A 13,680-nucleotide genomic window follows, 5' to 3' on the forward strand; every position below is an offset into this window, starting at 1 on the left:
AGATGGCTGGATGGCATCACCGACTCGATGACGTGAGTCTGAATGAACTCTGGGAGTTGGTGATGGACAGGGAGGCCTGGCGTGCTGCAATTCATGGGGTTGCAAAGAGTGGGACACAACTGAGCGACTGAACTGAACTGAATCTCATATTTTCAAAATGTGGTGTACAGGGAAGGTACCATAAAAGGTTCCCATTTCTCAGTGAATGCTATCCCTAATACTACTCAGAAACCATGAATACATTCAAAGCAACTTTACATGACATCCCAAATTAAGGCATAACCTTTTTACATTATTTTATTGGACAAAATTAAGGAATCTGTAACTGATTGAGCAGTAAACTATATACAAAGAATTGTACAATCAACACAATGATTTCTAGTGGCAATCTGAAAGGTTCTATCCTATGCCTTGTCTCAGACAGTATTTTATAAACATCAGATTGGATAAAAGGAGAAAAGATATGCTTATTTTTAAAAAAAGAAACGACAAGTATGGAAGGTGTTGTCAATAATATTAACAGTAAAGCCAGCATCAGTCCTGACAGATAGAACACTAGACTGAATCTAAGAAGTTTATTCTGGATGACTGTCAAAACAGAGAGTCAAAAAAAACCCAACTGCCCCCACAATGACCAGAACTGAGAAGATGGACCTGAGCAGCAGCACCTCTGAAGGCAAATCCTGGAGCTGGGTGACTGTGAGGTCATTGCCCAATGGCAGCTATGGCAGTCTGACTCCATCCATCCACCCACCCGTGGAGCAAGTGTTTGACAAGGGCTGGCACTTTAGTAGAGAGCATTCAGAGAAGAGGCAGAATGAAGAGAGCCTCTCAAAGGCCTGAGGAAATCATCCAGACTAGTGCTGTTCAACAGAAATACAATGTGAGCCACATTAAGAGGTGAGATTAGAAAAAATAATATTTAAACTCAAAATAATACATTTTAACATGTGATCAATGAAAAAGTTAATGATATCTTTTAAGTACATTCTGTTTCCATATCATATCTTTGAAATCAGGTATATATTTTACACTTGTAGCTCCTTTCAATTCACTTGTGCGCAGCAATAAAAAGATGGACGGCGTAGTTCCAGAGAAAACAACTGTGGCACCCCCATTCCTACAACTAGAGAGTCCACCAGTGGAATGTGATGCCTCTGGAAAAAGGGAGTCTCCCACTGCTGAAGGAGTCTAAGAAAGGTTAAGTGTCAATGCATGGGTATTAAGCAGAATGGGATTTACACACCAGAGGGACAAGCAATACTTCCATGAGAAAGGACCTCTTACTTCACAGAGAAGAGATGAACTCAATCAGAAAACTAGGCTCCATAAGGGCAAACAGCCAGCGAAAAGTAAAACAATGCAAGGAACACCAGATAAGACAAGTGGTAAATCACTGGGTAATTGGCCACAAATAGGATCAACATAAAGCTGCAGCACACAAATCTGCCCTGTCTCACTTATTCTGTGTGGTGTTTATGGCTGGGTAGCAAGTAGCTGAAAACCATATACTCCATGTACCTTCAAGATGGGGGGGTGTTGTGTGTACACACACACACACGGTGTGGTCTTTGCACTGGATTACTGCTGAATTCTTAGGAGATTTTAGGACTGTCTTTGCTACTCATCACTTATGCTAATGAGGCAACTCAAGGTGAGCCACTACATATGTTAGACTAATGAGACAACTCAGAAAGAGAAGGCCAATGTCAACCACGTGATTAGAGGACTGAGGCTTTCAGGAAAAACCTAGATATAGGGGAGGAAGGGATTCTATCAATCACACCTACAAAATAAAATCTCAATAAAATCTTTGGACACTGAAACTCAGTGGAGTTTCCCGGCTGAACCATCGATGTGCCAGGAGGGTGATCCATTGAGAGGACACAGGAAACACTGTCTGAGGCTTTCCCATCCTTCGCCCTCTGTGTCTCTCCATCTGGACGGTCCTGATTTGCCTTCTTTACGTTAAAATGGGAGTCATAAGGACAACACTCTCCTGGGTTTTATGAGCTGTTCTATCAAATTATTGAACCTGAAGTGGGCCAAAGGAATCCTCCAAATTTGTAGCTGGCTGATCCGAAGATTGGGTGGACAGGGGACCCCCAAACTTGCAACTGGCATTTGTAATGAGGGCAGTCTTGTGAACAGAGAGTGAGTTGGTCATGGGAACCCTTGAATTTATACACAGTTGGGTCTGAAGTACAGGTGGGATAGGGACCCCCTAATTTGCAGCTGGCATCTACAATGAGCAGAATCTTACTGGGATTTATGCCCTTTACCTGTGGAGTCTATCCTAATTCCAAGTAGTTAGTGGCAGAACTGTATTATTTTAGAACAAAAGAATCTGGCAGAATTCTCAGTGGCTGCAGAATCTGAGTTCTTCTTTTCCTGCCAGAGGCCTATCAACACCAGCCCTTCCCAACTTTCATTTAGCACTCTCACTTCCTCCAAACCCTCAGGAAAAAACAGCAAATGGCTCTATAACCAAAGCTGGCTGCAGACATTTATTCCACTCAAGATGGGAAATTAATAGAAAGAAAGGAAGATGGCAGGAGATTAACAAAACAATCACAATGAAGTATTTTACCTTTGCTTAAAACAAGTCTCTCACTAATTCAATGTTTCATTATAATACAAAAATACTAGTGTGGGGAGGAGAAGGCCTGTCACTGAAGAACCAAGTTACTCTTTGAATCAGGAATATGAGGCTTCTATAACAAACACTTTAAAAATTCATCTTGTTTTTATGCACACATACAATTATTTATCTTAGTACCTCTATCACCGTAAAGTAATTTAAATGTTTGCAGAATGGTAGTATAAGGCCTTTGGTTATGCCTCAAGCAATGAAATGCCATGTGTCATTTAATATACATATATTATTATGTGTGGGGGATGATGGGAGTGGAGGTCACTGAGAGGGGAGAGAGGTGAGAAAAAAGTCAGAAGTGAGCTGTGACAGGGAATATCAAACTCTGAACACTATCAGGCACCTGGTTAGTACAGAATGAAATAAAAAGTATGAGCAAGGACAAAGTTCCTAGAGTAAGGTCTGCAAAGCCACCAGGACCACCTAGTGCTTCTTCCTGGGCATGAGGCTGTCCACTACACCAGAGAGCCCGAGTGGCACAGCCTTCATTGTAAGAGGGATATAAGTTACTTAACCTCCCTAAGTCTCAGTTTCCTTACCTGAGAAATGAGGAATGTACACTGTATCTGCATATATTGCATCCATACATGGTACACAGTGGGTGCTCAGCAAGTGTCAGTTCTGCTGGATGGAGAGGATGAGGACTGTACACCAAGTCCTTAAAAAGTGACCTTCCTCCAGCTGAAGAACAGACCAGGACTGCCCTGAAGGTTCAGCCTGCCACACCCTTTCAGGTGCCCTTTCCCATGCCACTACAGTAGCCTTTTACCCTAGGCTGTGGGCTGGCAGCGTCCTTACTTCCTATCTCACAGGCACACTTTCTGAGATGCAGGCTACTTATGGGAGGCTGGCTTCCTGAAGACAATCTTTGTATATCTGGAGGTTATATCTCATGCAATCATACAACTATGTGAAAAGATTATGCTTAATGGAGACACAAACTGCAAGCCTTCAGACCAAATGCCCGAATCATTAACTTGAACAGAAGACTGACCTACATATTTTGTAGATAATTAATTCAGTTAAGGATAATGATCAACGTTCAAAGAAAACTAGATGTAAAATTAGTAACATGTTTAATGTAATAACTGATGCTTTCCTTAGACTATTTTACAGTATTAACCTGGCCTAATATCACTATAAATCCAAGTATACAAGAAACACATTTTACATAAAAGGCTCATTTTCTATTGTTACATAATGACCAACTTGCCAAATGGTCTTTAGAATATCTCTTCCAAATAGTAGGTATTTTACATTCGGGTTACAAAATTAAATAACTTGCCATATACTTACTATGTGTCAAATTTTTGAAATATAGTAATAATTAATCAATTAAACAGTAATAGAATTTCAGTAATCAAAAGGTAGGAGCAAGCCTAACTTATCTGGAAACTAAATAGCAACTTACTCTTTCTTCTTGTCACCTTAACAAACCAAAGCTAACATACAGATTTCTACTATTCAAACATATCTAATTAGTAGCATGTTAGGGCTGTTTCTTTAGGGCCAGGAGGTGGCGGCTGCGTCGCATGGCTTGTGGGGCCTTAGTTCCCAACCAGGGATTGAACCTGTGCCGTTGGCAGTGAAGTGTAAAGTGTTAACCACTGGAAGGCCAGGGAGTTCCTAATTTCTTTAGTTTTAAAAAAGGATGATGGAGTGGAGGGTGTTCTCAGGCAAAGGGTTAAGCACTTGACACACATCATCTCTTAAATCTCAAAATAATACCTAGATAGGCATCATTTGTATATTCTCATTTTATGGATAAGAAATGGAATTCATAGGGATTCAGTAACTTGCCAAGATGCAAGCCCAGGCGATATGACTTCTAAACTCCAGCTTCTAGTCACTATTTTCTACAGTGTCTTCTGAGATTAAGCATGTCATGATCTATCTGTATCTGCATTAACACTAAGTGGAAATGTTAAGATTCCAGGAATAGGGACTATTTTTATTTAATCAGGTACATAATTAACATAAACTTAGCAAAATGGTAGTTTGGGATAGATGTTTAAGTAATTATGAAAAAGACTTTTCTCTTACACATATTACAAACAGCATGAGTCCCTAAATTCTTCAGCTGATTCAATAATATGGTTAAAAATCACCACACTCCACCAAGTTACCCATAGTTAATAAAATGCCTAACACTTACCTCAATTAATTTGTTGGCATGTTCACGGAAAACTTGGGCATATTCTTTAACTTCTTTCTCATTTCCATTCTTCGCAGCCTCAATCAATACTAAAAGTGGAACGTTGGTTTCCAGAAATGAATCTGAAACATGGTCCATGACAGCTTTGCGGAGCTAATAATTAAATTGTAAAAATTTGATTTTGTTTCTACCAAAAAGCTAGATTGCTTTCTTCTCTTGCACTTTTAAATCTATTGGAAATTCATGACAGTTTGGCTGCACTTATATGAGAACCCCTCATGTAAGCCATGCAGTTATATAATCTGCAACACAGGAAACACAACTGCAGAGATAATAGCTTATGCTACAGTTAAAGCATTTCAGCAACAGAATCTCAGTTTTCAAATAAAACCCCCTTTTGTTGGGAATTACAAAACTAAAGCTTCTATCTTAAAGGAGTAATAAAAAAAAAAAAAACTAAACAGATATGAGCTCTAGCGTGAATTAACACGTAGCCTTGGAATATAATTGGCCTAATTGGCTAAATAAAAATGAGAAGGGAGAGGGTGTTAGTACTTTCTGAACAAGGTTAGCACACTATGAACCTTAAAATTGAAAAGTTACCTTTATAACCGTGTGTGATATTACTTTACCAAAAGGATGATGGGTAGCTGCATTCTATCTTTAATTCTGCTTTATATCAGACATGAACAATAAAATATTTCTCCACTAAGTCTGGAAATTGTTTGTATTACAACAATTACAACTTTTTAAGTCTTAATGGTGCTTTACGAATTCAATCCTATCTTTTTTTTTAAAGACTAATACTCAATTTTCTCCCAAAATGTTAATGAGATTCTTTAACATTAAATGAAGAGAAAGATGTCTGTACTTACAAACTCAGAAAATTCAGAGCCCCAAATAACTCTATACTCAGCATATCTGTACTAGAAACACATCTTCACCAAGAATCAAAATCAGAAAGGGGCAAGTCAAATAGGTAATTTCAATTTCTATCTCTACTGTTTGTAAGTTAATATCGCAAGATCCTTCAAGGTATTTTCTGAGTCCCCAAGTCATTTTAAGTTGACTTTCTCACCTGAGCATCATTTTTATAGCATAATTTATTCAGTCCATTCCAGTGGGACTGTATTACTCCAGGTCCCCAAGAGATTTTAGTAGCCATTTAATAGAAGCTTATTAGCAACAAAACACTCAAATTTCCTGTGAAAAGTCATCCTTTAATTCAAGAAAGCATGTGGGTCCAGTATTTGTTGGAATTTTAACCAAAATAACAAAACCAAGAACTTAGGAAAGCAATCAGCACTTCTCTCAGCTTACCTGCCTACGCAGGTCCCTGGTCTTCTTGGTCATTTTATCTATTGCAGAATTGAGTGCATCACTTCTTTCTTTACGTCCAGCCTGGAAAACAAGGAAAGAGATGCACATTGCAGTAATTTATAAGAAAATTTAATGGCAGTCAATAACTAAGTTCAAATCAACATTGAAAAATCAATTTTTTAAGCCCCAAGTTGGGATATACATTGGGGTGAGGAGAGCACCATGTGGCTTTGTTCATAAAACCCTAATTTTACAACTCTTAGGCTCCATATTATTTCATGATGGAAACTGAGGGAGTTTTGCCAAAACAAGAGAAGCCAAAAGGCAAGACTTTCGCTTAAAGTTCTGCTAGAAAAATTAAATGTATATTTTAATTCAAGGTTCAGCATACAACAATTTCATTAATGAACCAGTTCTCCTTGAACTGAAGGCAAGAAAAGGTAATATCTGATTTTGATGAACTCTTAAAGAGATGAGCAATGTCAAAATGTGAAAGATGGTATCTGGCACTAAATGTGAAACAATAAGTTTTAAAACGAAGATGTATCATGATGGATAGGCGTTAATAATGTATTTTATGCAGCTCAAATAAAAGAGTGCTTTATAAGACTACTTCAGTTAATACTGTATATCATATAGGCCAAATAAGAATGCTTTGTAATATTAAGTAAAAAGTCTAGGCTAAGCTTAATGCAACTGTATTGCATAGAAAAGAACACTGGCCACTCTGAGAGAGTATAATGCTATATAGATCAGCATTTCTTAAGAGGGCAGGGGGCGGAGTGGACATCTGCTTGGGGAACATTCTAAGCAAAACTGATCGTAGCTAAAAGAAAAGGGACAAAGGTAGTCATCCCAGGTAGAGCTGGCTAGCCATGTGCTTAGAAATACCTTTTAAGACATCAGGTTAAACTATGAAATATATTAAAAGCTTTTCCTTACAAAATGCCCAGTCAACAAATGTGGCTCATTCTGTAAAGCATGTAGTAATTACAGAAGAGATACAAATGGACAAACAACTTAACCCAGTGTTCCTTTAGCTATGGGTACCCTCAAGGCATTCTGATACAGATATACCATCTACCTAAGTCAGTACAACAGATGAAGAGCCAAGAAGATGTAGTTATACACTTTCTGAGTGCCTTTTAACATTTGTTACTCAATTTCTCTCTTATCCCCCATCTGTTGAATGTGGACAATGATACTTGTCCCTCTGTCTCCATCTCTGGACTATTAGGAAAAAAGAGAAGGAATATTTAAGGATATAGGTTATGCAGCAAAAGAGAGGAGGAGACAAAACATTAAAAGTTGAAATACACCAATACATTGATATGGTCCCAATCAAATCTAGTCAGGGTCACATTCCAAATCTTTTCTCTACCTGTACTGTCAATAAAATTAAGTAATTCACTAATATTAATGGGTTTAAGAAAAAAATCTCAACAAAAACTGAGGAAGCATGAGAATTTCTTCTACCTTTAGGAATGAACTGTGATTTATTCATGGGCATCAATCAGAAAAGAACTTGACAAGCACAATTAGTTACTGACAACCTCAAAGATCAAAATATAAGGATCTAAGGCAAAGGTGGCTAAAATTTAAAACACACACACGCACACACACAAAAACTGACCTCATAATTAATGCTTAAATCAGGAAAATCTCAGCACATTTCTTAGAAACTCAAGCACTCATTTAGAAGTAAACCTAGTACAATCTGTCATTATACCTAGCTATGTTTTGGTAGGGGGGGCTGTTTCTAACAGATTATTTATTTCAGTAAACATGTTATCTGAAACTCAAAGGTTGAGTTCAATGACCTCATGAGCACCTAATTACTTGCAACCATTGAATGCCAGAAATGTCCTCAATCTGGGTATAAGGATTTACTTAGAAAGTTATATAAAAGCAAATTCTTAAACTTGACTTTTGAGGGAATTACATTCACACAGCAAAATTCACTTTAAGACGCAACACACAACACGAATCTGTTAATCCTTTGTCATACTATCCTAAAAATTAATTTGTCTTTCTTGTTACTTTAGGAAATAGAGGCTTATGCCTCATTAATGGGGGGGGGGGGCGCGCAGTTCAGAAGCAGTTATTTACTGACATTTTTAGGTTATGCTAGGTAGATCATCTTTTAAATCAAAGCATCCTTTTAAAAAGAAAAAAACAAAGAACCAGTCCAAACAGCAAGTTTATAGTTACAATCATTTAAAATATAATAGAGGTGAGTACACACACTTACAAACTTAAGCCTGACGAACCTGTAAAATAACATCTTCTCTTTGAGATTAAAGCTGTTATGATCTTTTGTTTCTAGTTTTGGCTAGACCAAACTAAAGTTGCCCAATGAATTTAAGTAAATTCTTGGCTCCCACCTAATTGAGAGACTATCCCAGTAAGTAGAGAGACCACCTAGGCTCACTCAGTTTTGATATGTATGCCCCTGCTAAGCAGTGACAAAGGCATTCTAAGAAAAAGATAAGGCATGTTTGGGTTTCAACATAAATCTCCTCAACAAGTAAATATCAGATGAAAGGCAAAGGTTATTAGCTGCAACTGCCTCTAAGCAACTCGGTTTTGGTTGAGACAGTAAAAGGGCTTTCAAAACCCATTTTCAAGAGAAGCATGAGGAAGCCACTTCACCTTCCTCCTGCTTCTATTTATTTATATATTCTTTAGTGAGTACTTTGCATCCACGGGAGCAGGCAGGACTAGCGGTAATTTTTTCTCAGAAGGTTTCTAATCTGAGATAAAATAATTCAGAGCAACTCCTAATTCAGCAAGACCCTCTATTGTGCTAGGTCTGACAGGAGTTCTGAATGACATTAACAGTGGGTCAAAGCAGTACGTAAAAGTCATACAGGAAGTTACATTTAAGTTTGGCACTGATTTTTTTTTTTTTTTAAGTATTAAGAACTAGAATTTCCTGGAGGATTTACCCATTTTGGTGGTGACTTCTGAGTGAACAAACTTTTTTTTCTTCCAAAGAACTGTCTCCTGCCTCAGAAACAATAAGCATTCTCTTCAAACAAATCTACAACTCTCAACCATTCAAGATGATACTGAAAGAGGAAACAGAACAGGCTCTATCTTGAAAGCAAGACTTCATCTTGGGCTGGACTGTGGACTTTGAGCTATATGCCCAGTATCTATCAAAAGACTAACCAACTGGAAAACCAGGCCCCAGGAAGGAAGATCCCCAGGGCTTTCCATCACCTAAAAGAATACCCTAATTATATGTGTAACCGAATAGAATCATACATTCTATTATGCTTATTGGGGTATAACCACAAGCCTATTGATAATTGTCCACTGTTAACTACCTAGGCTTAAGGCATGAATCATGGCTTAACTCTGATTATATCTTTCTTTTTCCTGTGTTCAGACTAGTTTCAGGGCACCGTATACACTTGGGGTATATAGTAAGTAAGTGTTAGTTGTTCAGTCATGCCCGACTCTTTGCGACCCCATGGACTGCAGCCACCAGGCTCCTCTGTCCATGAGATTTTTCAGGCAAGGATACCGGAGTGGGTTGCCATTTCCTTCTCCAGGGGATCTTCCAGACCCAGAGATCAAACCCAGGTCTCCCGAATTGCAGGCAGATTCTTTACCAACTGAGCTACAAGGGGTATATAAAGTTTTCAGAAAGACTGGTCATGGTCCTTGGCTAAGAGGAGACCTTGCCTTGGGCCCGCCGGTGTAATAAACTGCACTCCACTATCTGCACTGTCCTTCTGAGTGAGTTTTTTTCCCGGAACGCGTGGCTACAACAATACCAGGTGTCAGCACTGTGTCTGGCACATAGGTCCACCAATTCCTTGCCCATACCCTACCATCTCTCCATTCCCTAACTTCATTCTAACTCTTCCCAGTTGAAAAGGGATAAATATGTCCCTCGCACTGCAGGTGGCATCTCAAGGCACATTATTCCCTAGACGCGATGTGACAAAGGTTCACAGGTAAACACCCAAAAAGTAACAGCACAAAATAAACACAGTGTTTCCAGGGAAAAACACAAAGTGAAGACTTCCACAATACTTCCAGGGTGAAAAGTACACTAATTTGAAGATCCTGCATGGCCCATTCGGGGCTCTTCTGTGAGAGGCTTCCTTCTCCTAATTCTGCACACTCAACCTGCCAGAGCTGAGCCACTCCTATCACTTCACTGCCTCTGGTCACTCAAGATATAATCCATCCACACACATTTAAATTCTTCAGACATGCCAAGCTCTCTATCACCTACCTGGAATATTCTTCCCATCCGTCTTCTAACTCCTACCCATCCTTTAGATGAGGTATCACATTTCCTTGTAGAAGTTCCCTGTGGCCACCTCCAACCCTAAGTTTCATTTAGGTATCCCTCTGGGGTGCTTCCATGGCACCTCATGTTTCCCCTCATAGCCATTCTCAAATCCTACCCTGGGACACCTGTTAACATGAACAAGATGAGAAACCAGTGACCACAGATGTGCTTGAAAGTCACAGGACTTAGTGTGTCATCTACATCAGTCCCTCCTTTCCTGTTATCAGTGAAAATATAAGGGTTTTCAAATAACCTCGAATACTGTCTACCAAATACTTTCTATATTTAATCTAGAGTAAGGCTGGAAGATAATAGCAGTGGAGGGTAAAATCCAATTTAAGGACTATTTAAAAGGGAACATTTAAGAACTATTTAAAAGGAAATAGGATGTTCTGATTAATTTAATAGGAAGGTCTAGTTCAATACAATGCCTCCATCAGCCATTAGAAAATTAAAATTTAAACACTAAGAACCATGACATTTCACAAGATTCAAGTCAGAATGGGCATCTAAAGCCTCTTTCCCCCAATGACAATGAGAGAGAGAAAAGAACAGAGCAGCATTGTTACCTGCAGGTACAAAAGGGGGAAATGAGGTCTGTCATCCACTACACTGCCATCAGGTAAAGCCAGGGATTAAAGAAATTCTCAAGAAAAATATTTTGAAAACCCAAGGAGACTTGAGTTCAGTCAGTATCCTCACACTTGCTAAGTCGCTTCAGTCATTCCAACTCTTTGTAACCCTATGGACCATAGCCTGCCAGGCTCCTTTGTCCATGGGATTCTCCAGGCAAGAATACTGGAGTGGGTTGCCATGCCCTCCTCCAGGGAATCTTCCTCACCCAGGGACAGAACCTGAGTCTCTTATGTCTCCTGCATTGGCGGGCAGGTTCTTTACCACTAGCGCCATCTGGGAAGCCCTATACCTTCATAAGTAGGACTAAAAGGTTTGCTGTGGGATGGGCAACACATTATCATACAATATACATTTGGTGGATAACAGAAGAAGCAATCTGACCCTTCTTGTTTTACCTCACCTACACATGGCTGACAGGCTTTGTATCAACTGAATGTGTGACAAGAGTTGAGGCAAAGATTAAGTAACTTAATATCAGAAACATAATGGTCAAATAAATAGACCAGCATCCCCAAATTCCTTTCAAAGACAGGATCTCAGTCCTTACAGTTGCAAAAGAAGTTTCTGGTTTACCTAATGTTACCTATTTCATCCTAGTATGTAACATCTAATGTTACATACTATAACCTTGCTTTCTTTCTCTCTCCCCTCAAAGAAGGCATAAGCTTAGAAATGAGCCTTACTGGTTCATCTGAGTATTTTCTCAGATGATAGCCAGCCTTGTTTACTACCTTTAGATTTTTCTTGGCCCCATGCCATATTACACCTGGTGCCTATAACGTCTAACAAGCTTAGGTATTACAACCACCATTAACATTCCACTATGGCATAACTTTTCACACTGTTCATGGGGTTCTCAAGTTATGACCAACCTAGATAGCATATTGAAAAGCAGAGACATTACTTTGCCGACTAAGGTCCGTCTAGTCAAGGGTATGGTTTCTCCTGTGGTCATGTATGGATATGAGAGGTGGACTGTGAAGAAGGCTGAGAGCCGAAAAATTGATGCTTCTGAACTGTGGTGTTGGAGAAGACTGTTGAGAGTCCTTTGGACTGCAAGGAGATCCAACCAGTCCATTCTGAAGGAGATCAGCCCTGGGATTTCTTTGGAAGGAAGGATGCAGTCGGACATGACTGAGCAACTGAACTGAACTGATGGCGTAACTATGTCATGTCCGTTTACATGGCCACTACAGCACAGAACTAAATGAAATGCAGTGAATATGTTGCAACCTTGCCACCAAATCCTGGGAGACCAGAATGAATGTATGAACTACCACTTTCCCTTCCTGGGGAAAACAAAACCCATCATGGAGATAAGAACAAACTGAAGCATGTAGCTGAGATATTTCAATCGCTTTTGAGACACCAGTTTTCTTCTTAGAAAACCATCTACTTGTTAAATAGGTGCTGTGCGTAGCAACTTGGGAAGTTGTCAGAAGCGCAAATAGGTATTCAGTTCAGTTCAGTCGCTCGTTGTGTCCGACTCTTTGTGACCCCGTGAATCGCTGCACGCCAGGCCTCCCTGTCCATCACCAACTCCCAGAGCTCACTCAGACTCACGTCCATCGAGTCCATGATGCCATCCATCTATCTCATCCTCAGTCGTCCCCTTCTCCTCCTGCCCCCAATCCCTCCCAGCATCAGAGTCTTTTCCAATGAGTCAACTCTTCTCATGAGGTGGCCAAAGTACTGCAGTTTCAGCTTTTGCATCATTGCTTCCAAAGAAATCCCAGGGCTGATCTCCTTCAGAATGGACTGGTTAGATCTCCTTGCCATCCAAGGGACTCTCAAGAGTCTTATCCAACACCACAGTTCAAAAGCATCAATTCTTTGGTGCTCAGCCTTCTTCACAGTCCACCTCTCATATCCATACATGACCACAGGAAAAACCATAGCCTTGACTAGACGCACCTTAGTCGCCAAAGTAATGTCTCTGCTTTTGAATATGCTATCTAGGTTGGTCATAACTTTTCTTCCAAGGAGTAAGCGTCTTTTAATTTCATGGCTACAGTCACCACCTGCAGTGATTCTGGAGACCCCCCAAAATAAAGTCTGACACTGTTTCCACTGTTTCCCCATCTATTTCCCATGAAGTGATGGGACCAGATGCCATGATCTTCGTTTTTCTGAATGTTGAGCTTTAAGCCAACTGTTTTGCTCTCCTCTTTCACTTTCATCAAGAGGCTTTTTAGTTCCTCTTCACTTTCTGCCATAAGGGTGGTGTCATCTGCATATCTGAGGTGATTGATATTTCTCCTGGCAATCTTGATTCCAACTTGTGTTTCTTCCAGTCCAGCGTTTCTCATGATGTACTCTGCATATAAGTTAAATAAGCAGGGTGACAATATACAGCCTTGACGTACTCTTTTTCCTATTTGGAACCAGTCTGTTATTCCATGTCCAGTTCTAACTGTTGCTTCCTGACCTGCATAGAGATTTCTCAAGAGGCAGGTCAGGTGGTCTGGTAGTCCCATCTCTTTCAGAATTTTCCACAGTTTATTGTGATCCACACAGTCAAAGGCCTTGGCATAGTCAAGAAAGCAGAATAGATGTTTTTCTGGAACTCTCTTGCTTTTTCCATGATCCAGCGGATGTTGGCAA

At 39.7% G+C, this 13,680-nt stretch overlaps 1 protein-coding gene across 3 annotated transcripts in view; it reads right to left on the minus strand.

The window, feature by feature from the left end:
• The window catches only part of CTNNA1 (catenin alpha 1), a 334,496-nt gene that overhangs the window by 42,015 nt on the left and 278,801 nt on the right, over positions 1 to 13,680 (minus strand). For all 3 annotated transcript variants that reach the window (XM_040239992.1, XM_040239991.1, XM_040239993.1), the window contains 2 exons: positions 6,129 to 6,209; positions 4,809 to 4,961 (listed from right to left, as the gene is read on the minus strand). In XM_040239992.1, the coding sequence (XP_040095926.1) occupies positions 4,809 to 4,961; positions 6,129 to 6,209 (234 nt within the window). The remainder of the gene's footprint in view (positions 1 to 4,808; positions 4,962 to 6,128; positions 6,210 to 13,680) is intronic.

This window comes from Oryx dammah, unplaced genomic scaffold, assembly GCF_014754425.2.
Source record: "Oryx dammah isolate SB20612 unplaced genomic scaffold, SCBI_Odam_1.1 HiC_scaffold_5, whole genome shotgun sequence".
In the NCBI taxonomy this organism is placed as follows: Eukaryota; Metazoa; Chordata; class Mammalia; order Artiodactyla; family Bovidae; genus Oryx; species Oryx dammah.